This window comes from Heterocephalus glaber, unplaced genomic scaffold, assembly GCF_053883595.1.
Source record: "Heterocephalus glaber isolate CG9 unplaced genomic scaffold, H.glaber_assembly_v1.0 deba00001673, whole genome shotgun sequence".
In the NCBI taxonomy this organism is placed as follows: Eukaryota; Metazoa; Chordata; class Mammalia; order Rodentia; family Bathyergidae; genus Heterocephalus; species Heterocephalus glaber.
This window is the reverse complement of record NW_028258410.1, coordinates 7,608,879-7,635,779: the sequence shown is the minus strand read 5'-3', so window position 1 is coordinate 7,635,779 and position 26,901 is coordinate 7,608,879. Positions and strand designations below refer to the sequence as shown.

At 58.6% G+C, this 26,901-nt stretch overlaps 2 protein-coding genes across 6 annotated transcripts; one reads left to right on the top strand and one right to left on the bottom strand.

Annotated features, from left to right (window-relative positions):
• The first annotated feature begins 4,635 nt into the window (after positions 1 to 4,635).
• On the top strand, positions 4,636 to 6,943 carry Fndc11 (fibronectin type III domain containing 11). 2 transcript variants are annotated; one of them, XM_087197646.1, is made up of 2 exons: positions 4,636 to 4,747; positions 5,876 to 6,943. In XM_087197646.1, the coding sequence occupies exon 2, from the start codon at positions 5,911 to 5,913 to the stop codon at positions 6,865 to 6,867; it is 957 nt and encodes a 318-aa protein (XP_087053772.1). In that variant the 5' UTR covers positions 4,636 to 4,747; positions 5,876 to 5,910; the 3' UTR covers positions 6,868 to 6,943. The 2 variants fall into 2 exon arrangements, with proteins under 2 accessions (XP_087053772.1, XP_021110541.2); XM_021254882.2 differs by having other exon boundaries at positions 4,644 to 4,770.
• A 2,135-nt stretch (positions 6,944 to 9,078) lies between these two features.
• Helz2 (helicase with zinc finger 2) lies at positions 9,079 to 24,865 on the bottom strand. Of its 4 annotated transcripts, none has more exons than XM_004841081.3 (19): positions 24,567 to 24,865; positions 22,823 to 23,940; positions 22,275 to 22,458; positions 22,098 to 22,205; positions 20,899 to 21,416; positions 20,165 to 20,806; positions 18,293 to 19,076; positions 18,034 to 18,109; positions 14,164 to 17,914; positions 13,941 to 14,059; positions 13,724 to 13,855; positions 13,461 to 13,622; positions 13,239 to 13,386; positions 13,039 to 13,155; positions 12,777 to 12,969; positions 12,259 to 12,612; positions 11,967 to 12,123; positions 11,719 to 11,886; positions 9,079 to 11,635 (listed from the first exon to the last, which is right to left on the bottom strand). In XM_004841081.3, the coding sequence occupies exons 2-19, from the start codon at positions 23,851 to 23,853 to the stop codon at positions 11,511 to 11,513; spliced, it is 8,769 nt and encodes a 2,922-aa protein (XP_004841138.1). In that variant the 5' UTR covers positions 23,854 to 23,940; positions 24,567 to 24,865; the 3' UTR covers positions 9,079 to 11,510. The 4 variants fall into 4 exon arrangements, with proteins under 4 accessions (XP_004841138.1, XP_021110909.1, XP_012926273.1 ...); XM_021255250.2 differs by having other exon boundaries at positions 9,079 to 11,632; XM_013070819.3 differs by having other exon boundaries at positions 12,777 to 12,963.
• Positions 24,866 to 26,901: the final 2,036 nt, after the last annotated feature.

Sequence of the window (26,901 nt, the reverse complement as noted above, 5' to 3'; positions counted from 1 at the left end):
TCCTCCATATCTAGTTTTGCAGGAAACCTGGCAGGAAACCCAGCTTCCCGTCTCCAACTGAGAAGCCATAGGGAGGCCTCCTTTGGCTGTGAGAGCCCCACCCCCACCCCAGGAGACCTTGCGGGGGTCACGCACTGGGAAACTGAAGGCCGATTCCTCAGATATTGCCTGTCTTGCAAAGCCACACAGTCCTGGCCTCTAGACTCGGCACATTCCGTGTGCAGCTGGAGCCCAGGGGCAGGTGGCGGGTCAGTGGCAGAGTCAGAGGGGAAGAGGGGCAGTGACAGCACAGAAGCCTGCCCACCCATGCTACTGCTGTTGAAAAGGGCTCCAAGGCGGAGCAGTCTTCTTCCTCCTTCCTCCCTCCCTGGGCAAGACTGAGAGGGGAATCCGTGGGCCAATGGGGACTCAGCTCCCAAAGAAGGCCCACTGATCTCCTGGTGACCCGAACGGAAGGTCTAAACCCCCAGGACCCCCCAGAGAGGGAGAGGCCCAGAGGGTCTTCAGTGACCAGGCCACAGAGTGCCCCGGGGAAATGGGCCATCCGTCCCTGGACTGTCCAACCCAGCGGGCTCTGCAGCCTGACCTTTCAGCCTACCCTAGCCTGCAACCCTCATGCTGCACCCACCGACCCTGTGCCCTGACCTGCTCCTCCACACCTACACCCTACACCTCCCACACTGTGCCATAACAGCCGGTCCTGACCCAGCAGGGCCCACACCATACCCCTTCCGCACCCTGCAGTCAGCTGACCAGGTGCCAGGCCCCAGCCCTGGTGCCAGCTGCACGGGTGCCATCCAACCTGTGTCCTCTGCCTAGGGAGCCCCTCTGTGCCAACGTGGCCCCCTCCTCTAGCCCCCAGGCCCATGTCCTCCCTCTCCCTGCACCCTCCAGTCTTCCCTTTCCAGACCTCACAAGCCAGGTGATGGTGCCACAGCCTCAGCGTCAGCCTGAGCTCCCAAGGTCTGCAGTGCCCTGTCCCCCCCTGGAGCTTCTGGCCACATTCTTCCCTCTTCACCTCACACACCTACACAACTCGGCCCGGCAGGCAGCTGTGCTGCCCACCCTCCCTTGGCTCTGCCACTCAGTGCCCCACTGGCCAGGTGGGGGTGCAGAGGGAGAGAGGATGTGGGAGGCTTGCTGGGGGCAGGGGCAGGTGGCCCAGCTCCGAACCCTGCCGTGGACTTGCCGCCCATAGACACGGTGCTGAGCCTCTCCGTGCTCACTGTCCTCTCTCAGACACCCTGGCTCACACACTGACAACAAGCATGCATCCCTGGCCACGTGTGGCTCAGCAGTGCAAGGCAAGGCCGCAACACACTGTCCAGAGCAGCAGGGACAGGGCTGCGGACTTGCTGGAGGGACACCACGGAGCTGGCGGTGACTGCAGAGGCCAAGGAGGGTGGCCGGGGGCAGGTGGGCTCCTGTGGGTGTGGACTCCCCTGCGTCTGTCAGTGCCAGTGTCCTGGTGTGACTTGTGCTGCAGCTCTGCAGGGTGATGGGAGGACAGTAGGAAAGGAATCGGTTCCTCCTCACAACTGTCTGGGAATTGACCTATCTCAAAATGAAAAGTTTAATTGAAAATTAGATGGGAAATTAGGAATAGAAAAAAAAAGTGGGGCAGGGTGGAGCCGAGGAGCAGGCAGAAGCCCAGGGCCTGGCTGGCCCCAGAGAGGAGGGGCATGCTCGGCCACCACAGCCTCCTGGGAGAGGGGCCTCCTGCTGCTGCTTTCCTGCCCTCTCTGCTCCCAGGTGCCAGCCCCCCAGGCCTTCAGACAGCACCCCTTTGTCCAAATGCTCTAGCTTTTGTCTCTCAGACCCTTAAGCCAACAACAACCAGCACTCGCCTGTAATCCCAGCACTTGGAAGGCTGAGGCAGGACAATCACCGAGTTCAAGGCCAGCCTGAACCACATATGGAGACCCTAGCTCAAAGAAACAAACAAAAGAAGATTTTGCAAGGCAAGTGAGACCACCAACAGAGTGCTGGCAAAAAAATTTTAGCAGCTGTTCCCCAGTCAAAGGACTACTATCTAGAATATATAAAGAACTTAAAAAAAAAATCAGACCCCCCCAAATTTAAAGACCCAATCCAAAAAGGGGGATCTGAAATGAACAGACATTTCTCAGACAAAGTAGAACCAGCAAATAAGCATATGAAAAAATGTTCAACATCACTGGTCATTCGAGAGATGCAGATGAAAACAACTCTGATATTCCATCTGCAGAAAGAATGGCTGCTATCAAGAAATCAATAACAAATGCTGGCGGGGCTGTGCGGGAAAGGAACCCTTCTCCACTGTTGGTGGGAGTGCGGACCGGTGCAGCCACTGTGGAAATCAGTGTGGAGAGTCTTCAAAAACCTAAAACTAGAGGTCCCATTTGAACCAGCTATTCCCCTTCTCAGTATCTTCCCAAAAGAATTAAAAACATCACACCACAGCGACATATGCACACCCATGTTCATAGCAGCACAGTTTTTAATGGCTAAATCTTGGAAACAGCCCAAATCTCCATCAACTGATGAATGGATAAAGATGTGGGGTTTTTTTTATACAGTAGAGTACTACCCAGCCATAAAGAAAGAAAATGAGACATATAAAGCTAAATGGATACACCTTGAGATTATACTCTTAACTGAAACAAATCAGACACACATGTGTAAATACTGCATTGTTTCTCTGGCATGAGAAACTGAGAGTGTAAATGAGGACCAAAATGTATAATAGATATTGTGAAATAGGAAGAAATTGTTCAAATGGGCGGGGGGAACTAGGGAGAGGGGCAGGGAAAGGAAAAATGAGAAAAGAAGGAAAAAATGGAAACAAAGTTTTTGTAAATGAGGGGAAGAGGGGTTGAAGGGAAGGTAGAGGAATGGGAAAAAATAAGAATCAAGATATATCATTTACAGGTACAAATTCCCTATGATGAATGTGATCATTATGTATACCTAAAATGTACCAATAAACTTAATTATAAATATGCCATATTGATAGATTCAAACAAACATCTTCAATTATTAACATTTTATTCCAAAGGCTTCTTAAATGAAATAATAAGAACTCCTGGAATACCCATGGAGATGAAATTGTAGATATACATTCTTTTTTGCAGCAGATCAAACCCAGGGTCACACACACACACATACGGGTATGCTCTGCCACTGAGCTACAACCCTCGCCTCCAAGGTTTAGCCATAATAAACATTTTGGAGCTGAGTTCAGTGGTGTGTGCCTGCAGTTTCCAGTACCTGAGAGGCTGAAGCAATAGGACAACTTGATCCCAAGAGTTTGAGGCTAGCCTGGGCAATTTAGAGAAAGATGAGAGAGAGATTCTAAAGAGTTTAATGGTAATAGTTGAATAGACATGAAAATAGAAAACTTAAATGCTACCACTGATTAAATCAGAGATGAGATCTACGTCCCTGAGTTAGTTAAAATCTATAGTAGTTTGTCGAGTGTCTACTATGGACAAAGCACTGTTCAAAACTACCAAACAATATAGACCTGTTCTTCAGAAGACCAGCTGAAGATCTGATCCGAAGGTTTGATCCAGTTGAAAGCTGAGTCATACAAGACGAAGCTGACCAGCAATCAGGCCGCACACACATGGTAGCACGTTCTGCTTCCCCACTTCGCTTCTCTGGGATGCAGAAATGTGTCTCCTCCATCTCGTCAAAGGGGTTCTGACACCGGGTGACAGAAATACCAGCTGGTATGAATTGAATTCGATAGTAATATATTTCAGAAGTTAAGACATAAAAAGATTAAATTATAGAATGAATATTAAAAAGAAAAAGAAAACAAAACCCCAAACCAACACGAGGGACCACCATTAGCATTTATTGAGCAGGAGCCCAGAGGGGCAGAATCAGCACTGCCCACCCAGCGACCTGGTCTCCAGCCTCAGGCCTGTGGGCAGCTGGATGGGTAGGGGCAGGAAGCCGCCTCCCGAGAGGGGGGATCACCCAGGGGAGGACTTGGGGACAGTGTCCTCTTGGGAAGGGTGGCCCGACCTCCTCGGGAAGGGGTTCCTCCAGTCTCCATCCTCCCCAAGGTAAGGCGGGCACCTTGGGGTATCTAGGATGTTGCCGGGGAGATCCCAGGTTGGCTTCCTGGTGGGGGTGCTGGGTGGTGACCCCACAGGTCCTTTGTCCAGTTTTGGGGTACAGGTGGAATGGAGAGCCTGAAAACTCCCTTGGGGGCTCCCTGGAGACATGGAGACCCCGTTTATCCAGGCCCAGACCAAAGCTTGAGCTTGGAAAGGCCTCAGCACAGGGAGCCTGTGAGAGAAGCTGCCGCTGACTCCCCTGCCGCCTGCTTCACAAGGGGACCCCATCCACGGGTTCCCGGTCACCTCCTCTCCTCTCCTCTCCCCGAGATGCCGGGATGGCGTTCAGGCGCCAGCTGGACGGCCCTTCCCGCACTCAGAGACCCCCAAGTATAGGGGCCCAGGCCAACGTGGTGCCCTGGGGGGCGGAGACCAGGCCTCTTCTGAGGGAGCTTCACCCCCACAACCCACGACCCGCCCGGCTGCGGCTCGCCCTGCGGTGTGGTGGACAACTTGTTTCCCTCCAGTCCCTCACCCGGGCTGGCCGGATAGGGCGTCACAATGGCTTCCGGTCTCCATGGCAACCCGGGGCTGGCTGCGCGGGGCCGGAGCGGAAGGCCCTGGACAGTTTGCCACAGGTCTCCGCGCGCCTAGAGGCCTGGCCCAGGCCGGGTAGGGGGCCTGACTCGGAGAGAAGGGTGGGTGCTCAGGCGGACGAGGGGTAGGTCGAGGGGTTCAGGACTAGGCACGGAAGCGAGGGGTGGGGATCGGCTGGGACTAGGGAGTCTGGGGGGAGCGTGCTGGGGGTCAGAGGTGAAGCGAGTGTGGCCAGCCTTGCAGCCGGTGCATCAGCTCCTCCACTGACAAAGAGCCGGACACCTGGGTCCGGGGACAAGGGTGAACTGTGGACCCTGGGGTCCTGGGCTCAAGCCTCGGAACCAGCCCGAACAGCGGGGTGCACCGTGGTCCCAGCGACTGGGGAAGCTGAGGCAGGAGGATCTTCTGAGCCCAGGAGTTGGAGGCCAGCCCGAGCGACATAGAGATGCCTTGTCTGGGGGCAGTGCACATACCTGTAATCCCAGCTATTCAGGAGACTGAGGCAGGAGATCACAAGTTTGAAGCCAGTCCCCGAAACTTAGCAAGATCCTGCCTCAAAATGAAAAAGTAAAAAGGGCTGGAGGTGTAGCTCAGTGGGAGTGTTTGCCTACCAAGCACCCAAGGAGGGCAAGCTCTGAGCTTTTAGCCTCAACTCCCCATCTGTGAGACAGGGTGGGCTCTGCCCCTTTCCTGTGGAGTCAGTGAGTCTTTACGGGCATGCAAAGCCCAGCATGGGCCGTGAGGGCTCAGCACTAGGAGCTAGGATGACGGTGATTCCTCAGGCCCTGCCTTCAGCTACCCCCATCCCTCTGCTCTGCAACATCGTGGATGCAGAGGGGTCCAGGGGGAACTGGTGGGTGAGGGGGGTGTGCCAAGCCTCTCAGGATTACCCTGAGTCCTCTCCATAGCAGTAAGGGCTCCACCCATGTCAGAGGAGGAAGCGAGGCTCACGCCAGCACACAGCTGGCCTGCGGCTGGGTTTCTGTCCAGACTATTCTGCCCCAGAGCCCACTCTTAGCCCTGCCCTGTCTCATCACTGCAAAGGACACTGGCCCCTCAGAAGAGGTTTTCTGACCCCAGCATCCACTTTTGTCCAGCTACACAGCCCTCTGCCTGTCCTGCCCCAGCCTCCTCTCGAGTGCCCCAGGGGAGGGCAGAGGGCCCGGGTGGGCAGCAGAGGCCAGCCTGACTATTGCAGCTCATGCACAGCCCTCCCTGCCTGCTCCCAGTGACCTTCCAGGTAGCAGGCCTGGGCCTGGACAAGATGAAGCTGGACAGTTCACAGTGCTTTCTGCACGCGGAGGAGGTGGAGGATCAGCAGCTGCTGGAACCGGAGGCCTGGAGGACCTACACAGAGCGCCGCAACACCCTGCGGGAGTTCCTGACCTCGGACCTGAGCCCCTACCTGCTCAAGTGCCACCATGCCCGCATCCAGCTGCTCAGGAAGTGCTCCTACCACATCGAGATCTTCCCCAAGCATCTGGCCCTGGGCAACCAGAACTCACCGGTGCTGCCCAGCACTATGTATCAGCTCATTGACCCCTGCAGGTTCCAGCGCATGAAGAAGGTGGGCACGGCACAGACAAAGATCCAGCTTCTGCTGCTTGGGGACCTGCTGGAGCAGCTGGACCAGGGCCGCCTGGAGCTGGACTCCCTGCTTGAGTCGCCAGACCTGCGGCCTTTCCTGGCTGGCTGGGGACTTGTGGAACAGCGTCTAGCATACTTGTCCGCTGTCATGGACAACTTCCTGGCCATGATGGTACCAAGCCGCCTGCATATCAAGCACCACCTGGTGTCTGACATCGGAGCCACCAAGATCCCACACATCCGGCTCATGCTGAGCACCAAGATGCCGGTCATGTTTAACCGGAAGGAGTCAGTGGCCCACTGGGACTGGGTCAGCCTGCGCTGGTTTGCCACCGTCCAGCAGGCAGCACTGGAGCAGTTTGAGCTGCGCTTCAAGCTGCTGGAGCCACGAACGCAGCAGGAATGCATGCAGTGTGGGGTCATCTCCGTGGCAGCCTGCACCTTTGAAGTCCACAACCTGCTGCCCAATCGCACCTACAAGTTCACTGTCAAGAGGGCAGAGAGCTACACACTGGTGTATGAGCCCTGGCAGGACAGCCTTACTCTGCAGACCACTCCGGGGCCCCCTGAGGGGCTCACCCCCACCCGGCTGGGAAAACCCAGCCTGCCTTTGACTGCACCTTCTGAGAGATGATTTTCTAATATTTATCCACTAATAAAGAGGAGTATACCTACACAGAATTAAACAAACCTGCTTAGGGTTTAAGGCAGCAGCAGGCGTGTGAGTGTTTTCTTGATGGCCCAGCACCCCATAGCCCCAGGACCCCCTCAGCTCTACAGTCATTTCCAGGGGAACCCCGAGGCTGGACCTTTCAGGACAGCTGGCCCCTGGAGCAAGAAGCACGACCCCCTGACACTGGCTGCCACCTCCATGATGGGAGCTACTGCAAGGGGCTCAGCCACCTCCGCCCTAGTACCCCCAACCCCTATCTTGGCAATCAGCCTCCACTTTCTTGTCTCCTCGGCTGGGGCTCACTGAGGGGGATGACACTTGGGGTCCTGTCTGGACACCACTGGGAGAAGTCACAGCCCTGATGCTGGTGTTCCGGCTTCCTTGGGGTCAGGTTGCCTGAGGCAAAGAGGACATTTGACTTTCAAAACCAAAGTCCTTATCCCACAGGAGCTGAAGCTCATGGGCACCCCCATCCTGAGTGGGTTTGGGTTCGGGCAAGGGAGCCTGCCCAGAGTCTCCCCAGACACCAGCTAGTGTGGTAGCTACTGCGGGGTGGTCACTTGACCGCCAGAGCCCCTCCTCGACAGCTGCTGCTGATCCAGCCCCACCCAGCTGGCCAGAGCCCTTGCTGTGCCTGGGTTCCCCAGCCTGGTCTCTCAACCCTGGCGTAGCCAGCAGACATATCTATCCCAGTTGCTGCAGGAGATGCATGTCCTGGTCCAAAAGGCCAGCACCATGTACCCGGGGTGAGCCCAGGGAACTGGCAGACAGACGGAGCCCAGCCCCTCTGCCCACCGTTCACATACTGGTCACGAACACCAGGCCCCTGAGGTCATCAGTTCCAGGAGGGGCAGGAGCCTTGCAGAGGGCGGGGGAGTGGGGGTCTTGGCTGTGTCAGAAGGGTCCCATCGCCCACCTTCCCCCAGCTATGTGGGGTGCACTGTGCCAGGCTGAGCTTGAGCGAGTGGGGCTCCCTTTCCTGACCTCTGCACAGTTCCTGTGAGCTGTCCCGGGCTGTCACACTCAGGGGCTCCTGCCTGGGTCCCCCACTGGTCAGGGCCATCCCAGGGCTCAGGGCAGATGGGCGTGCTCCTTGGAAATGACCTGAGTCAAGGGAGGGGTGGGACTGGAAGAGGGGAGGCCTCGCCAGGGCTGGAGGCCAAGGGATGTGCAGATGGGTCCCAGGCCCTGGCACACCGACCTGGCAGCTACCAGGTCTCGGCACTTCCTGTCCCTCACCCCTTCCTGGCCTTGAGCGTCCACTGGCAGAGCACAGGAAGACAGCAGCACAGAGGTAGGCATGCATGGAGCCACCCCTGGGTGAGGCAGTTGGTGCTAGGGCAAAGGCTCACCCTGCACTGCCCTTCACACCCTTGGCCCCTTGGGAGCCAGGCCTTTGCTCTTCGCACGACCCTCATTGCCTGGCCCCTGTCAGTCCCTGCCCCCACCACACATACCTTTGCAGTTTCAAGGCCCCTTCCTCTAGGAAGCCCTCCCTGGCTCCTGGCTTGTGAAGTCCCACTGCGCTTGCCTAAGGACGCCCACTCACCTCAGGAGATACCCCAAAACTCTACTCACTTTTATGACCATCCCAGAAACGACCTCGGAGGAGCTACTCCTGCTGTCCTTCCCTCTGGCAGCACGTGGGCCCTGGGAAACCTCCTTTCCCTCCAGTGTCTCTCTGTGACCTCCCACCCACCCAATCCACCCCTGGCTGGCACAAGAAGACAGGGGCCTGCTGTGCTTTTCCTGGGTGCAGCTAGTGCTGGGAAGACCTGGCTGCAAACAAGCTGAATGCTGAAAGATCCTGAGTCCCAAGTCACCATGGAGGGGGGCTGTGGCACCCAAGGGAGCAATTTCAGACCTTCCAAGAGTCACCTTCACCCCACAAGCTGCTTTGGGGTCAGCATAGCCTGGGGACTGAGCACACGGGCTGTACCCCCAGCCCTGACCATGGCTCTCGGCTGTGGCCTGTCCTTGGCACGCCCAACCCACCCAGCTTCCTGTGCCCTCAGCCACAGATGGTGCCGTCACCCTCTGCTCAGGCCCCAGGCCCAGAATTGTGTCCTCTTCGAGCCCTCGATGGCCTCTAGGGCCCTCCCAAGAAGAATGGAGCCTGGCCCTTTGCCCCAGCCAGACCTCAAGACCCAGAAGTAAGAAGAGCTTCCGATGGATCTTTGTAATAAAATTAATATTCAATCATGACACAGAGTTTGTGAAAAGATACAAAAACTGGAATGTAGAAACTTGATTTGTAAAGAACATTTGCTTTGGATAGGAAGCCTCCCAGAGTGCTCTGCGGAGCCCACAGCGAGGCCCACACCTTGTAGTGTGGACAGCTCTCATCAGCATAAGGCACCGGCCGATGTGCTGGGCAGAGTTGGAAAGTAAGTGGAAACAGAAAAAGGACTCCAGCTTGAATGCCTGGAAGGGCACACAGACTGGCCCCTTCACAAAATAATGCGGCCAGGCTTTGAAGACTTGCTGGAGAGCTGAGTCTGGCTGATGATCACCTCAGCTCTGCTTTTGCAAGATGGCTCTGAGAGCAGTCCTTTCTGCTGGGGGGCCAGTTCAGTTTCCACAAGATCGCAGTTTCTGCTTGGGGCAGCCTTAGTCTTTTGAGGCTTTGCTGGAATCCAAGGTCATCACAGGTTTAGTGCAGTGGCAACCTCTGGGTGTAGCTGACCATTCCTGTAAACCTCTTATCCTGGGATCCTCGGTGTTGAAGGGGGAAGATGGCTTATGTAAACTTGAGCTGGTTTTGCCAAGTTTGAGGCAGACATTCTCTAAGTTGCCTGCATGCTGAGCTGAGATGGGGCTTGACCCAGAGTTCTATGAAATGAAGATCAAGTGGTCTCTGCTTTTAGCTATCTCTTGGGCATCTGTAGTCACCAAGACATAGTCAGAGGCCACTGTAGGGACAAAGGACTAACTTCTGGGCCCTTACCTGGCTACTCATCAGAAGCATGATTTGTGTTTTCTTCTGAGATAGTCAGGGATGTAAATGAGTTTTTTGCTAAAAACCATGACTCTTCTCTTGAACCTACAAAGCCCAGTAGGTTAACTAAAGTAGAATAAAGCTTGACTTTCATTTTGTGTTCTTTTTTTTTTTTTTTTGGTACCAAGGATCAAACTCAGGACCTTGCACTTTCAAGGTAGGCATGGTCCCACTGAGCTAAATCCCAGACCCTCATTTTGTGTTCTTTACTTTAAAAGATTGGCTATAGGGCCAGGGATTTAGCTCAGTGGTTTTGCCGCCTGCTGCGCAAGCGCAAGGACCCAAGTTCGATCCCTGGTACTAAAAAAAAAAAAAAGATTGGCTACAGGTATGTTAACCTTTTTTTGTTTGTTTGTTTGAAGACAAGGTCTCTGTATGCAGTTCAGGCTGGCGGTGAACTCACTATGGAGTCCAGGCTGTCTTCGAACTCATGGCAACCCTCCTTCCTCAGCCTCCCAAGTGCTGGGATTACAGCACCACCGCAACCAGCAACCATTTTTTTTTTAAGTTGACAAAGTTGATTAGCCTTAAATTTGCCTAGCCTATCTTAGTCCCCTCCAAGGAAGGGCACCAAGTAACTAAAGTAATTTTCAAGATCCAGAAGGACATCCAGTTACCAGCCTGTATCCTATCCAGTTCCAGACCCTTTCCCCTTGGAGCGATGACTACAATCTCCAGCCGTCATCTTGAACAAGGTGACCTTGGTACCAGGAAGAACAGAGCCTCAAATGACCAAAACCACCACAGAGATAATCATTTCCTGGGGATGTAATCAGCCCTCAAGTCCCTCAAGCCAGGAGGATTCCTCCAGAGCCAGACACCAGAGTTGAGAGTGACCTCCTGGACCCCAACCCAGCCCAGTGAGTGCTGCAGAGCTGGCTGGAGTGGCCAGTCTGAGACCCTCAGCCTGGAGCTGGGGTCCTTTCCCTACTTGCTCTTTGCTTTCTAAGGCATTGGCTTGATCTTTATCAGAACTGCACTCCTCCTTATTTTCTCTTAATTATAGCCTTTCCTACAATTTCTGCTTTAGTTTTCATGTCCATTATCACTAAAGCCAGGACCCATGCTAGTAGATGACAACTGCTTTTAAGTCCCTGACTATCTCCAAAGAAAACACTAATCATGTTTATAAGGAGCAGCAGCTAAGGGCCCATTTCTGCCTGTCCTTTGTCCCCATGGTGGTCAGTGACTGTGTTGGTCCAAGGACCCTGGGTGGAAGGCACACATAGCTCGGGGCAGGCACACAGCCTGGTGGGGCTGGGGCACCTCACGCCCGGCATGCAAGTGGACTGACAGCTCTTCACCTCCCAGGAGGAGGCTGGGCCAGACTGGGGCAGGCATCTGGCTCAGCTCTGCCCTCCCTGGCCTGGCAGCCTCTGAAGGACAAGGCAGTGAGGGCAGAGAAAGGATCTGCCTGAAGTCCAGGTTTTGGGGGCTGTCCTGGGAAAATCAGCAAAGCAGAGAGTAAACAGGCCCGGCCCCTTTCTCCCTCCTCCCAAGTTCAGGCACAAACAGGAAGATCACACAGGGCTTGCTTCCCGTTGTCCTGTCTGCTGCTGCCACAGGCCCACACCCCTGGCGCTGCAGAGCTGGGCGGTGGGGACCTTCACAGTGACACAGCTGGCCTCCTCCGGACCCGCACCTTGCTGGCAGGCACGAAGCTTTGCTGGGCTCTGCAGAAATCCAGCAGGCGGCGCCACAGGGGGCAGCAGCTCAGCAGGATGTGGTCTCCTGGGGAGAGTGGGGCAGCTCACAGGCCCGCCCTTGCCTCCTGGGAGTCACCTTCCCCAGTCCACCCGGCCCCGAGCCCTCACCAATCAGGCAGAGCCCCTCCTGGGCCCGGGTGATGGCCACGTTCACTTGGTTGGGGTCCACAACAAAGCCCAGGAACTTCCTGAGCCAGCCCTTCGTTGGCCGGCAGTCCACATCGCTCCGGGGGCACGTGCGGACAGTGCTCACCAGCACATAGCGCCACTCGCTTCCTGGGGGCAGGGATGGGTTTGACATTGCTCCTCGCGCCTGTCACAGCCCCCATCTGCAGCCTCCCTCAAAGCCACCTCACCCTGGCTCTTGGTGATGGAGGACACGGTCACTCCGGTGACACCCTCCCGCATGAGGCCCTTGTTGATGGCCGCAGCCTGTGCATTATAGGGGGTGAGGATGGCAATGTCTTTGGGCTCCACTGTCCGGTCCAGTGTCAGTTGCTTGGTGATGCGGATCTGAGGGAATGAAGGGGCAGGTGGAGCTGGACCGGACACAGGAGCTTTACTTGTTCCCTCAGCCCCAACTCCTGTTCCTCCTCCAGGAAGCCTTCCCGGACACACAAGTTTCCGGGGAGGGCCTCTGACACTCACCACCTCTGCCACCTCCTCCAGGTTGGCCCTGGAATTCTCATTCCCTTCCTCTGTGGTCACCAGCAGCCTCTGTTCATGGCCCTGCACATGGCCAAAGATGACAGGGCAGCTCTCCTTGTGCGCATGGCCCAGGATGCTGGGCGGCCGCCTCAGGCCCTGACAGGTCCTCAGCTTCCCACCGTAGAATTCCGCAGAGGGGAAGGCGCAGATGACCTCGTGCATCCGGTACTGGGTGTCCAGCATGTAGGCATCCCTGTGATAGCGCTCGAAGAGGGACTTATCCATCCCCAGGTTTTGCAGCTGCTCATTCTTGACCACAGGGCGCAGCTGCTTGTGGTCCCCAAGAAGGACCACCTGGAGGCACAGGCAGGCGTGGCCCCCACATCCCTGACCCAGGGGCTCCCCAGGTCCCCACCCTCTCGGTTCCCCAGTGTTCACTGCTGCACACCCGGGCACCCAGGATCAGCCACACCTAGTGATGCCCACCTGGGCCACTGGCAACCCCAATGGCCCCTCACCTTCTCGGCCTCCGAGAAGTGCACTAGAGGAATGAGGGTCTCGGGCTCCGTGGCCATGGCCGCCTCATCAATGAGGATCTGCCGGACGTTAAGGGTTCGGAGGCAGTGTGAAGCCGCACAGCAGCATGTGCACAGGATGACAGAGTGCCGGGCCAGTTCGAACTTCTGCGCCGCTCGCATGACCCTCCTGTACCTGCCCGGACACTGCCGTCACCCCGCGGCCGGCCAGCAGGCAGGTCCACCTCCCAGCCCCGCCACTTACGAAATGAGGTCCTCCTTGGAGAAGACTTCCCCTCTGCTCACCCGGGCGTCAAACTCCCTGACCTTTGGTGCATGTGGGTTGGGGTCCCGCCGGACACGGTGGTGCAGGGAGATGCTCCTGGGGTGGGAGGCAGAGTCTCAGGGAGCCCTGTCTGGTGTCTGGACTCCCCCAGAGCACAAAGGCAGACAGGCGGGACACACCTGAGGGTCTGGCTCGGCCTCTCCTCCCGGGGAGCCTTGTTGTATAGCCCCCTGCTGCCCACAGCCGGTGCTGGAAACTCAGTGGCCTCGAACTGCTCGCTGTACACCCGCAAGGGCCTCAGCTCCGCCCGCCAGCCCAGGAGCATTCCTGGGGCAGTGGGAGACGTGAGGAGCTGTCCCCCAGCGCCCAGCGGCCCGAAGCCCCCAGCTGCCCCAGCACACCTGCCAGGACATCCACGGACTTGTTGGAGGGGCCACAGTACAGGATGCACGGGCCCTGCAGTGGCTCCTCTCCGTCAGAGCTTCTCCTCCTTGGTACTTGCTCCTGATTTGATTTGTGGAACCAGAAGACGATGTGGAGGCCCACAAATGTCTTCCCTGTGCCTGTGGCCGGAGAGCAGAGTGAGCAGCGCACAGCCAGGCTCTGCAGGCCCCATGACCCGTGCCTTCCCTGGGACGCCCCTGCTCCCCTAGGGGGCCCCCACCTGGTGGGCCCTGAATGACAGTAAATGGCTTCTCCAGAGCCTGCCTGATGGCCCTGTTCTGGCTGGCGTTCAGCTTGGGGCAGCCCCCAGGGATGTCGTAGGCCTGTTGCTTCAGGAGCCTGGCAGCAGTCCCTGAAGGCATGGAGAAGCCCACCCTGAGCACCCACGCAGGGCAGGGAAGGGAGGGCTGAGGAGTGAGGGATTGGGGCGGACCTACCCCTGTGGAAGGGCCGCTGGTGAATGGGGCCGTCAGGCTGCAGCAGGGGTCGGCCAAGGGCAATGCTGAGGACCAGTGGAGATGCCTGCTTCAGCCTGCGCACGGCTTGCTCCTTGCAGCTGCAGGTGATACTGGAAAGTCACCAGGAAGTCTCGGGGAAGGCTGCCTGCACCCACCCACCCATCTGGGCCTCTCCCTGGCCTCAGACTGTGGCGCCACTCACAGGTCAGGAAGCTTCTTGAGCAACACCTCCACCGTGAATAGGGTGCCGGGCCTCAGCGCACTTTCCGGAACTTTCTCCATGGCCATGTGGTGGATGAAGAAGTGCACCCTCCTGGGGGCCTCTTGCCGGTCGGCCGGGTCTTCCTGGTCACAGCTGTCCGTCAGCCCGTGGGCCACCCAGGCATACGTGTCAGGATCGATGCTCAGGAAGGGGCCAAGGCTGCTGGGCCCAGGGGGTGGGCTGGCTGGGGGCACTGGGAGGCCCTCAAGCCGGATGCAGAGGTAGCAGCAGCTGAAGTCAACATCAGTGCAGTTCTCCTGAAGGAAGGCAGGGTCCAGGTGGAAGGTGCCCTGCAGCTGCCTCTGCTGTGTCCGCTCTGCATCCCAGGAAATGCACACGTGCTGCAGCACAATGGAATTGTTCTCAGCAACAGCACCAGTGACCGACTCCTGGGCACAGAGCGGCCCCCATATGAGCGAGTACTGATCCTCGTCACAGTACTGGTGCTGTGGGGCTTGGTGTGCATGGCCTGAGAAGCAGCTGACTGGATGCTCTGCATGCTCCAGGCAGAGACTGAGGCCAGGTGCCACAGTCCACAGCTGCAGGGCAGGCACCAGGAAGCCTCGCTGCATGCTGGTACTGAACTGGACCTGCAGAGTGTCGCCGCTGCCCAGCTCCCGGGTCACCTCCAGGAAGTGGCCACAGGGGCTCCGGTTCACCTGCACCACCTTCCGCTTTTGACATTCCCTCCCTCTTTGCTCCTGGATGAGGGTGGCTGCCTCCAGCCAGCGGTCCTGCTCCACCAGCACCAGCAGCTGCTTCCACAGGGTTGTGTTGATGGTCCAGACGTGTGGGTCAAACAGGGTGCCAGGCAGTGGAGAGGGCAGCTTGGACTCCTGCACAGAGTAGGTGCGGCGCCGCCACACAAGGCGTAGGCCCCGCCGGTCCTTGAGGTCGTGGGGGTGCTCAGCCAGCTGCAGGGAGTGATAATGGACAGGGCACAGGTCGGGCAGGCTCTCTCGGTTGGCCGGGAAGAGTAACTTGAAGCAGTGGGTGCCTGGCTCCACATCTACTACCACGCCCAGCTTGTCTCGAGGCTGAGCCTTGAGCTGAGTGGCCAGGCGCAGGCTGTAGGCCTGTCGCTGGTAGCTCTGGGCGGATGCATGCTGGCGGGCGAAGTCTTGGCAGAGCCCATCGATGTCTCTGGAGGAGTACACGCAGCCCCCTCGGCCCAGAGCTAGTAGGATCAGCCGCTGCAACACCACATCGAGGTATCTGCGGATGGGCGATGTGGCCCATGTGTAGCAGCCCACCTGCAACGAGTAGTGGCCAATGAGCTGCTGTCCACCCTGGCTGGAGCGGCCAAAACCAGAGCGGCCCAGGGCCTTGCGGAGGTCCAGGCCCACGGGAGCCAGGGAGGGGTGCATGTCGTCAGTGGTAATGAGATCCACCATCTGGCCATAATCCTGGCTGTGGGCAGCAAGCTGGACCTGCTTCCAGAGGGAAGACAGGAGGTGCAGCTGTGTTTTGGGGCTGCTATGGCCTTGCAAGTGGTGGCGGAGGTGCAGTGACAGGGGCACCAGTTCTCTGTGCTTCTCACACACGGCTTGAAGCTGGGCCATCAGGGGTGTGGGCTGGCATCTCAGGGGCGTGACCGCCTGTGTGTGCTTGTTGCCCACCAGGAATTCAGCCACCAGGCTGTTAAACTGAATCATGTACTCTTGGACCATGATGTGGGCTGCACGGAAGCCCAGGGTGCTCTCCTCATCTGGGGCCTCATAGTGGCAGGCAGCTTGCAGCCGACGCCGGCGCAGCACCCGGGAGAAGTAGCAGGCAGCCACCACACAGGCCTCCACTGAGTCCAGGCACGCCGGCAGCTCCATGCCAGCACCCTGGTGCTCCCTGATCAGCACCTCGGCCTCCTCGTAGGACAGCTGCCTGTCAGAGCAGACAACTGAGGGTGCAAAGCGCAGGCCCCTGAGCTGGCTGCTGTCCTTGTCCAGGGTTAGGAAGAGGGAGATGGCGAGGCGGTCCTTGCCCGGCAGGAGGCTGAGCACATCTCGGCACAGGCTGGCCGGCAGCATGGACACTGGCTCCCTGTCGGGGGCATAGAACACAGCACCCTGCCGGCGGGCCTCCACGTCCAGCACCCCGTCCCTGGGCACAACACTGGCCACGTCAGCAATGTGCACAGCCACCTCGTACCTGGGACCCAGGTCCCGGACACTGAGGGCATCGTCCAGGTTGCAAGCGCCCTGTGGGTCCACAGTGAATGTCAGGAAGCTGCGGCAGTCCTCTCTGTGGCCAGCAGCTGTGCCAAGATCCACACGGTATTTCTGCAGTGCCTTGGAGACAGAGGCTGAGTCCGGCACGGAGGTTTGCAAGCCGTGCTCCAGGCCAAGGATGTGGAGGCCCTGTTCCCAGCTGGTGGCCTCAGGAAGCACCTCCAGGATGATGCCCAGGGGGTAATAGAAACGCTCCCGCCACAGGATGATGCGGACCCAGAAGAGCTGTGTGTGCCTGCCCTCGGCAGTGAGACTCTTGTGTCCCACACACTGCACTCGGCCCTGAAGGAGGCGGTGGATGGGAACCCGAAGCGGGTCCTTCAGATCAGCTACGAAGATCTTGGTCACAGAGCTGTTGATGGGGATCATGATTCGGGGATCCCATTTGTCCATCCGGCACACAAATGCCAGCTCACATTTCTTCCTCTTCAGCACACCCACCACGCGGCCCTGTAGCCTCTCTGGGGCAGCCTCGTCACCAGCCGACTGGCCCAGGACCTGCACCAGCACCTTGTCCCCCGTGAAGGCCATCCCGCAGTTCAGGCGACCCCTGACCTGGATGGGGCTGGAGACCGCCTCATCCAGGGGGATGGCTGATGCCCGCTCGAAGGTCTCTTTCAGGAAGGTGCAGCGGCGATAGAGCCCAGGCTCTGAGCGCATGAGGTTCCGCAGTGTGCCCAAGGGCAGGTTTTTGTACTGCCAGGGCAGCCGTGAGGAGGCAGGCCTGGCCAGGGTGTCCAGGAGTCCGTCCTCCCCAACAGTCACCGTCACCTGCCGGGTCTCATCCAGGAGCTCCTGCAGGATGGTGTCGTCAGCGTTGAGCTCACAGTCAGAGGCCCAGAAGTCTGACTCTGAGTCCTCAGGGCCCTCAGACCCTCTGCCCTCCAGGGTGGCTGGTCTTCCTGCCGGGTCTCCCTTTGCTGTGTCCCCTCCTGATTCAGCCTTTATCTGTGTCGTGGCTGGTCCTCTTGATGCTGGATCCCCAACAGCTGTGTCTCCTGTCCCTGTGGCCTCACTCTTCATCGTCACAGGCCCTGGTGGGACCTTTGCTATAGCTGTGTGCTCTGTGGCAGGGCCCCTGGCTGCCCTGTCCAGGGCCCCTGGCTGCCCCGTCCAGCCAGTGTCCCTCACTACTGATGCCCATGTTCTCTCTGCTCTGAGGGCCACAGGGGCCCAGTGCTGCCTCTGGGCCACACCCTGCTCAATCTGCCCCAGCGACAGCCCCTCCGGGAAGATGCTACGGTGCTCCGTGCATTCTTGGATGAAGCTCTTCCAGAGCTTGCTGCAGGCCCCGAAGGAGCAGAGGGCCATGGCGTCGCCTACAGCCACCACCTGGGACTGGGCACGGGTCATGACTGTGTTCAGCACACGAGCATCGGTGAAGAACTCCAAGGTGGGCGCCCCCCGGCTGAGCAGGCTGTGGCAGTTGTGGACAGTGCTCAGCACCACCACCCGGAACTCCCGCCCTGCAGGGGGACAAGTGTCAGGCTGCCAGGCTGCCAGTGGGCAGGCTTCTGCCCCCAGCCCAGCCCCTGCTGCTGCAAGGCTGAAGGGTGGGGCAGATCAGGCCCTGCTGCTCACCCACCTGGCAGGGTCTCAAAGCTGCCCACAGACACCTCTCCCAGGTTCCTCCTCCTCAGCTCCTGCCTCAGTGCGCTGACCTGGAGACGACACAGGCCCATGCATGAGGAGTCTGATGCCCAGAAGGAGGGCCTCCCACTGAGCCCTGGCCACCCTCAGTCTGCAGCCCTGGCTCCAGTCTCGAGGTTCAGCCGGGAAGGTGCATGCAGAAGCTTCCCGCACAGCTGGAGAAACGGCCTGAGGGGTCAGTTGGCCAGGCTCACCTGAGCACCGTGGGAAATGGCACAGATGCTTCTCTGCTCCCGGACCCCCCAGCAGTGGGGCCAGGTGTTGTAGACCTCCTGCACCTTCTCCACCACCTGTGTGACCTCCGCCGGGTTCAGCCAGGACATCATGGACATGTCCTGCTCCGGGGTGCCTGCCACATGGCAGAACATGAGTGGGTACTGTCGGGGGTGGGCTGGGACCTTGCCACTGGCCTGGATGGGGTTGCCCTTGGCCACATAGAAGTGGCGCGAGATGAAGCCAATGATGGCGGTGGTGGAGCGGTAGTTCTCATGAAAGATAATGCGGCTCTGCCGAGCGATCTCGTGGGCCTCCTGCTGATAGTGCAGGAAAAGGCGGTACAGCAGGGTGTGCCCAGCAGCCTTGGCCCTGGGCACACTGAAGAGCCTGGGTGTGACCTGCAGGTGGTCCCCGGCCAGCACCACGTGGGTGCGTGGTGAGGCGTAGGCCAGCGGAGTGAGGGCCTCACACTCCAGCATCTGGGCGGCCTCGTCGATGAGGATGTGGGAGAAGAAGCCAGCAGGCACGCGGAGCTCACGGGCCTGTGAGGTAGTGGTGACGACCACGCGGTGCTCCGCCAGCTCTGCCTTCGTGGGCAGGCGGAAGGCCCGGGCGTCCTCTGTCAGGCAGCAGTACTGCAGTGTGGTTGGGTCGGTCTGGTTTGGCGGCCTGTCAGTGTACATCACCCGGAGAGGAGCTGCCTCAACGTGGCCCCTGGCAACATGGCCATGGAAATACTCCCTGATGTAGATGTCGGCGGCACTGTGGAAGGGACGAGGCGAGTGGGCTGCTCACTCTGTCGAAATGCCTGCTGTGTGCTCAGACAGGCCAGGATGTCAGGGAGGTGCAGACAGGTGCTGCCAGGAGCGTGCGTGTCCACAGGGGGGCCAGACACACGGCACAGAAGGGTCAGAGACAGTGAAGAGGACTGAGCAGGAGCAGGAGTGCCTGGGTGGCCATAGGCGAAGGAGTCGCCATGACCCAGGCGGCCCAGGGTAGTGCTGACCTTGAGGTGGCTCCCAGCACTGTCAGTGGGGGCAGCGAAGTTGGCACCCTACTCTAGGAGTAGAGTCCAAGGGTCAGGAGGCCAGGGAGGGCTGTGGGCACCTTCCCAGCAGGACATCACCTGCCCTGCTGGCTCCCAGACACTGCAGACAGGCTTGCCTTCCACCCGAGCTCTGCACTGTGCACCACAATGCTCCTCGCTTAAGGCCCCACCTGTTTACCCACTGTTCAGACTTAGACTTGGATTCAGACTCAGGACCCAGGAGTGCCAGCGGCAGTGCAGCCTGGTGGTGGCTTCTTCTCCAGTACAGCACCGTCATTTTTGCTAATTGTACTGTACAGGGCAGTACTGTAGTTTTATGTTGTTGTACGTTACAGCGCTGCGTGTAAGAGTTATGTAAATAAAACCAAAGCCATCAAGTTGGAGTTTCCTTTCTTTCATCTCCTTGTTCTGAATATTGTTACATACATACTATATACAATTCCTCATTTAGTGACCAATTTAATTTAACATCCTAGTCACAGGACCATAACTTTGTCATTAGGAACACCGTATCTGATGTTAGGGCACTAAGAAAACCATATTGGCCATCAAGGAACTTCTCTGTTGCGAAACCTGAGTCTCTGAAAACACAAAACAAAGAGCATTGCCCAGAAATGCTGGGTAGACCAAGCCACATCCCTACCTCCAACTCGCCGGGGTCCAGAACCTCTGGGGAGGGACCCTTCAGTCCTCACCCAAACAACTGAGCCACCGGGCAGCTGCCATTGGAAGAAGCCCCAGTTGGGATGGAACCCTGAAGCAGCGCCATGGCGGCAGGCCAGGGCCAGGGCTGCGGGCTCACCTGTTGGTGTGCGTGCAGATGAGCACCTTGGTGTGGGGCTGCTGAACAACCTCCAGGGTGGCCATGGCCAGGGTGTAGGTCTTGCCGGTGCCAAAGGGGCCATAGATGAGCAATGGAGGCACAGGCTTTGCGCTCCCGGCACTGCTGCCTGCAATGAGCCCCACAGCCAGTTTCTGCTTGCGGTTGCCACGAAGCAAGGGTGGGATCGGGCGAGGACAGGGCAGGGCACAGGTGGGCAGGTTGGGCACCACCAGGTGCTCCTCAGGCAATGCATCTACTGCCTGATGCCAGAACCAGAAGTTGAGCGGGTCAATCTGGAACTGCACTTCCAAGATGGGGCTCCCCTCAGCCCGCAGCCCCAGGGCCACACAGCAGTGTGTGGGCAGCAGCAGCCACAATGTCTGCTCCGAGCTGGCTCGCTTCTCAAGTCGCACCTCGAACACAGTGCTGTCAGGCGCAGGCACAGGGGCCACGAGGGCTGTGCTGACCTCCCGGCTCAGCAGGAAGCCCTGGTCCGTGTCTGGTGTCAGAGAAGAAGGGACCAGGACCTCAGCATAGAGGGCTCCTGGGGGCGCAAAGAGCATGCCGAGTGCCGCTGTCTGCAGTGAAGTCTTCAGGGACACCCGGCCCCGCAGGGTCAGCCTGGTATGCCAGAGAACCTTCATCAGCTCCCTGGGCCTGAGCCTCAGACCGAGGACCCCCAGCCATCCCTGCCACCTTCCAGCCCAACTCACTTGGCCACCAGCTGCCGCCGAGCAGCCTCCTCCTCATAGAGGAAGTGGTGCATGCTCTGCCGGTAGTTGGCTCGAGAGATGGGTTCCGAGGCCAGGCTGCCGTGACCGACCTTCAGGGCCAGGCTGGGCACCTTGTACTTGGTCATCAGGGCTGCCTGCTCGGCTGTCCGCTCCACACAAGGCACCATGTGGCGGTTGCCAGTGTGCCACAGGTCCACCTCCTCAGGCCAGCCAGGTGCTGGCCTCCTGGTGAGCTCCGAGCAGAGAGCCTGGCCCAGCTGCAGCCACAGCTTCCGAAGCAGCACTGGCCGACGGCCAAAGTCAAAGACCACCCATTGCTCGAAGGTGCCAAAGGAGGCAGTCTGGACCCGCACTCCCACCTGAAACTCCGCTCGGGAGCTGGGCACCCGAAAGTGCTCCCCACTTGCATAGAGCCGGCCCTTGGGGAGGCAGGGTGCCACCAGGAAGAAGTCTGCTCCAGGCTCCTGCTTAAGCAAGGCCACATGCAGCAGAGGGTCCTGGGGAGGGAGACTGGACGTGAGGTGGCCCCAAACCCTCTCAGCCATCAGTGTGGTACCCAGACCCTGCCTGCCCTACATTTTCCCCCAGGTTTTTGAGACAGAGGCTCTCTCCATGTAGTTCAGGCTGGTCTTGAACTCACTCTGTAGCTCAGGCCGGCCTCCTGCCTCGGCCTTCCAAGTGCGGGGATAATGGGTGTGCACCACCACACCAGGGGCCTCCCACCCTCCCGAGAGGTGGTTTGAGCCACTTTTTGGGTAGAGGACCCACGGGTTGTTTTGCCTCTCTGAACCCTGGTTTCCTCTTATGCAATGTGGGGCCAGGGAAGCTGCCTGAAGCCCTGTGGATGTCAGCAGGTGAGGTGGACGGCCTGGGGCCATTGCGTGCTGTTTGGTCACCAGCCTCACCCGCTCTGAGGCCACCAGACCCTCACAGGAACTTGCTCACTCTGCAGAGCAACCCCACTGGCTGGGGCTGACACAGTCACTGTCTGCAGATGAGGAGACTGAAGCAGAAAGGCCACGGACTCGTCCTGTGTCACACAGACTCAGGGGGGAGCCTCGGGTCAGCTGCATACCAGGGGCTCTCCATGCCTGCCCCACTGTGCTCCCGCTCCTGTGGGTGCCCCTCCACCTGGACTGGGGCTGGTCCCCCACACCTCAGGGCTGTGTGAACCCTACCTCAGAGTAGACAGAGAACACCCAGCTGTGCTGGGTCTTCTTCTCCTGGGCCCGATGGACTAGGGGCTGGCGGCAGGTGACAGACACGCCACAGATGGTCTCCGCCATCTGCACAAAGAAGCGGCCTTCAGCAGGTGCCCTGGGCCCTCCCCACCCACTGCCATGGTTGCTGCTTACCACTGGGACCTCACTGCTGCTGCACCGGTACTCCACCAGCAGCCGTGCCTGGTATGACACCAGCCCGTCCTGCCAGGCTGCCTGCTCCCGCAGCTCTGTGGCCTGCGCCCGCCGGATCCACTCCTGCAGCTCCTGTTCTGAGTGAGCCTTGGTGCAGGTGGCCCCATACTCACAGAGGTCAGGCCTGGAGGGCGGGGAGGTTAGCAGGCCACTTGGGTGCAGCCTCGGGGTGGGAGCAAAGGCCAGGACCCCTCAGCCCAGCCCCAGTCTTTCCCTGCATGGGAAGTGGGAATGGTATCCAGGCTGGGGGGCATGGACTCCATCTGCTGTCCACTCCTATGTCCCCAGGACCAGGCCTGGCACAGACCGTACCCAACAAAGGACCTTCCCCACCCAGGGGGTCGTCAGAGGCCACTGGGGTGCCAGCCTGGCACACAGAAGATGCAGCAGGTGGCAAGGAAGCCTCAGAAACAGTGAACCCCCTGAGCCCTGGTGCTGGTCAGCGAGGGGTTCGCCCCAGCCTCCAGGCCCCACCTGACTGTACTTACCTTGCGCAGAGCTCAAACTTGGAGAGCCCCATGGGGGGGACGCGGTGCTCCCAGGGTACAGCCTGGTCGAAGGCCACCATCTGCGAGTGCTCCAGGGAGGCGCAGTGGTTCTCGAAGGCCTCTTGAGAGCGGTAGGTTACCAGGCAGGTGTAGCAGTACAGCTCTACCTCGGGGGGCTGGCTGCCCCTGGGGCACTGGCCATGGGGGCCCATGCACTTGTCTCTGCCGAGGGCAGGGAATGTGCGCAGGGCCTCCCGCTCAAGCCCACCCAGCTGCTCGGCCTCCCACACGGCCATCTCTACAGCACTGTGTGCAAACTGGCAGCGGGCTGCCCCGTGGCGGCACGGCTGTCCCTGCTCCACAAACATGCAGTAGTGCAGCGGCTGGCCATTCTGGGGCTTGGGCCGCACCTCGGTGAACTGGCGCTTACGGCCCTTGGTACTGACGTGCACCAGGAGTGCAGGGCAGGTTCTGTGCTTGGGGCACTGCCCCTGGGGGTCCACAGGGCAGAGATGCTGGGGCCGGGCCCTGAAGCAGTGGGCACAGAGCAGCTGGAAGTGGCCACCAAACTCTGCCAGGATGGCGTCAGCAGCCCTGCACGGCCCGCCCTGGACCCCATCGCCCTGCACCGCAGCCTTCAGCCACAGGCGGGAGAGGCTGTGCTTCAGCTCGAAGGTCCAGACCAGCGCCTCCTCAGGGCTGCGGGCAAAGGTGCACCTGTTCCTGTGGTGCTGGCAGCCCAGCCCCGGGCGATAGTAGCGACACACTCTGTACCGCCAAGGCCGCGGGAAGCAGGGCCGGTGGCCCACCTCGCGCCAGGTCTTCTTCTTGGCAGCTCCCTTAAGGCGAGCCAGAAGGACCTCGTGGGAGCAGCTGTGCTCCACCTGGCACAGGACGTAGGTGCTGTCATTGAGGCGCTGGGCACAGCGGGAGCAGCCCAGACAGAGATCCACTTGGGCGCAGAGCCTGGCCAGAGGCTCCCTGGGGGCCAAGGGGCTGGTGGACGATGGGCCACACCCCGAGGAGGCCATTTCTGATACTGGCCAGGTTCTTCAGTGTGGCGTCCAAGACTCCTGGGCTCAGCTGGTCCACTGGGACCACAGGCCTTGGGGAAACATCTGGAACAGGAAATGTAGGGTGGGCAGAGGTCGAGCTAGACACCCACAGCCCTCTCCTAGGCAGAGGGGAAATTCTGCCCAAATGCCCAAGGAGTGGATGTTGGGCAGCAGTCTTGACCTGTCAAGAGTCAGGCCTTCTGAGCTGGACCCACCAAGGCCGTTCCTTTCTTACGGGTCTCCAGACCCTGTCTCAGAGGAGCAGAAGTGGCAGCTGTGGTTGGAGAAGAGGAGAGCCCTGGAGGCCACAGAAGCGGCCCCTGGGCGGTGTCTCTGGGCCCAATGAGATCTGGAGCTCTGGGCACCCAAGGCCCTCAGGCTCCGTTCTCCCAGCTCTTGTAAGGACAGAGGCTTTCCGGATGACTGTGTCCTACCTGGCCTTGGCCCAGGGAGGGGAAATCACTGCCCAGGCCTTCCCAGGTGGGACAGTGGATACGAGAGCTCCTGCAGATATGCAGGAGAGGGGACACCCAGGGCCCAGGGTTTAATTTCCAGCCCAATGGGGGAGAGAAGAGCCTCTGAAAACACTGCAAGTCAGATCTAAGGGGAAATTTCAAGGGACACTGTGGGGGATCAGAGATGATCTTCTAAAAGGAAATGACTAGGAGCAGCCAGAGTCTGAAACTCACCTGCACCCCAAGTGGAAACTTCAGAGTCCAGGCCCCTGGAGCCAGCAGGAGTTTCAAGAGGAGCTTGGGCTGCACTGCTGTGGGGCTGAGGCCACAGGGATGCCGGGGGTCCCTGCAGGGCACTCAGCAGCCAGCTGTGCATGGGCACATGTGGGTCCCCAGCCCCAGACCTGCAGGGCACAGCTGTCCTCCCCTGCCCTGCCAGGCCCTCCCGCCGCAGGGGCTCAGCCTGCCGCACAGGCAATGGCCGGAGCAGAGATCACTTTCGTTTCTGCCCCTGGGGCAACTCAAACCTCTGACGCCTGATCACGGAAATTACCTCACTGCCCTGCCCCGCCCCCTGCCCCGCCCCCAAGTGACAGCTCCCTTCCAGAGAGAGCCTGCCGACTAACTGCCAGCTAGCAGACCCCAAGTTCCCCTGGGTCAGCCAACGCAGGTTTGAACCAGCACTTCCTCACTCCTAGCCTCACACGCCAACGCTCCCCTCTGCCCCCACCACTGTAGCTTCAGGCACAGGGGAGAAGGTGAGACCCAGCACTGATGGCCAACAGTGCCGTGCCCATTTGGGGCCAAACATGCTCTAGCAGGGGAAGATGGCATTCTATGAAATCCAGGGACTACAGGCAGGTGAAGGGCCAGGAACTTGTGCCAGGGAGGGACCTTTCCTAAAAGGCACCAGCCCAGTTATTATATTAGACAGATAATAATTATATCCAACCCCTTAAAATGACAGACACATTCAGGCTGTGCCAGTGCAGAATGAGAAAGAGAAAACTTCCCCACCCCAAAGGCCAGGAAGAGCCGGAAGTGTTTTGCAATCTCACTTGACCGGTGCCCGGCGGACCTCCTGACCTCTCTGGAGAAGTGCCACCACTAGCCTCAGGCATGGTGGTCACCAAAGGCTAAGCTGACAGAAAAGTATCCCAAAGCAGGCTGACCCAGGACACCTCAGCCTCACTGGTCCTGGCCTCACCCACTGCAAAAGATCCCCCTTGTAACCAAGGGACATGTGAAGAAATGATCAGGTATGGCGAGAGATAGTTGGTTTCCTCCTTGCTGTCTTTGACCATTAGCACTGGGGGGACACTCGAGGGTCACTTCCCTCACCCCATGGGGAGGTCCTGTCAGAAGGAACTGAGGCTCTGCCAGCCCCCATCCCCAGTTGAACCCCCAGCCAACACCCTGATCCCAACCTCAAGAGAGAGAGGCCAAGCAGAACTGCCCCCTATGCCCCTGTTAACTGTGAGATCCTGAATTTTCATCATTGTTTTAAGCACTAATTTTTGGGTGATTTGTTACATAGCAATACATAACCAATGTACCATCATGGTCCCTCAAAGAATGACAAACATCCGTCACCAAAGCCAGCCACCTGCTGGAACAAACAACAGTGGAAGTGTCCCACATAAGTCAGGAAGCTGGCTGGGAGCTTCGGAACATGCACACATTAGGTAAGAGGAGGAGGGAGAGATTCTGTGAATAGAAGCAGCAACAAGAGATAGGGCCAAGCTTATAAGAAACATGCAAGAAAGCTGGGACATTCCCCAGAGACACAACAGAACGCCATTTAAAACAGCATGGAATACTGTTCTCTCCGATAGGGAGACTTAACACTAGTAGAGATGTCAGTTCTTCCCAAATTTGTCTATGAGTCTAATGAAATTCTAATGAAGCCCCAAGAGGAGTGGGGGCAGGGTAGGCATGCTGGCGTAAAGTTCATTTGGAAAAGCATCACACACGCAAGAATGGGCAGATGCTAGGGTTTACATCTAAATGCCCTCCCAACACCTCCTCTCCAGAGGTGGGGCGGTGGAGGAGCTGGACTCATGAAGGTGCAGACCTTATCAATGGATCGGTCCACCGGTGAGTCAGCTGCGTGGGCTGCTGGGGAGCTGAGCCTTGTGGGAGGAAGTGGGTCGGGGCACGACCTTGATCGGATGAGACATTTTCCTCTCTGTCTCTGCTTGCTGCCATGAGGTGAGCAGGTTTTTTCCACCACACCCTTCCCGTGCCATTTCTGCCACGAGCCAGCCAGCAGCGCCTGAACTCTCTGAAACCATGAGCAAAATAAAGCCTTCCTCTTGTAAGTTGTATATGTCAGATATTTCGTTCCAGCAACAGAAAAGATGGCTAATGCCATAGGAAAACCATTAGGAAGAAGAGTAAAAGGGTGCTAATCTTGTGAAATACTAACGCTCACTGTAAAGCCACTAAGTGAAGAGAGGGCACACATAGAATGAATGGGTCCTGGGGCAAGTGGAGAGCCCAGGAACCAACTGCCTGAGTCCAGTGTGGGACAGAGGCAGCCTTGCAGTCCACTGGGGAGGGTGGCTTG

What these genes read in the sequence shown, in the direction of transcription:
- Fndc11 (XM_087197646.1), top strand. Translation starts at nt 5,911, where the DNA reads ATGAAGCTGGACAGTTCACAGTGCTTTCTGCACGCGGAGGAGGTGGAG.
- Helz2 (XM_004841081.3), bottom strand. Translation starts at nt 23,853, where the DNA reads ATGGCCTCCTCGGGGTGTGGCCCATCGTCCACCAGCCCCTTGGCCCCC. An exon ending in TGTTCTCTGTCTACTCTGAG is followed by an intron (nt 21,417 to 22,097) that starts GTAGGGTTCACA and finishes CTCCCTCCCCAG; the next exon opens with GACCCTCTGCTGCATGTGGC. An exon ending in CCATTTCCCACGGTGCTCAG is followed by an intron (nt 18,110 to 18,292) that starts GTGAGCCTGGCC and finishes TGTCGTCTCCAG; the next exon opens with GTCAGCGCACTGAGGCAGGA.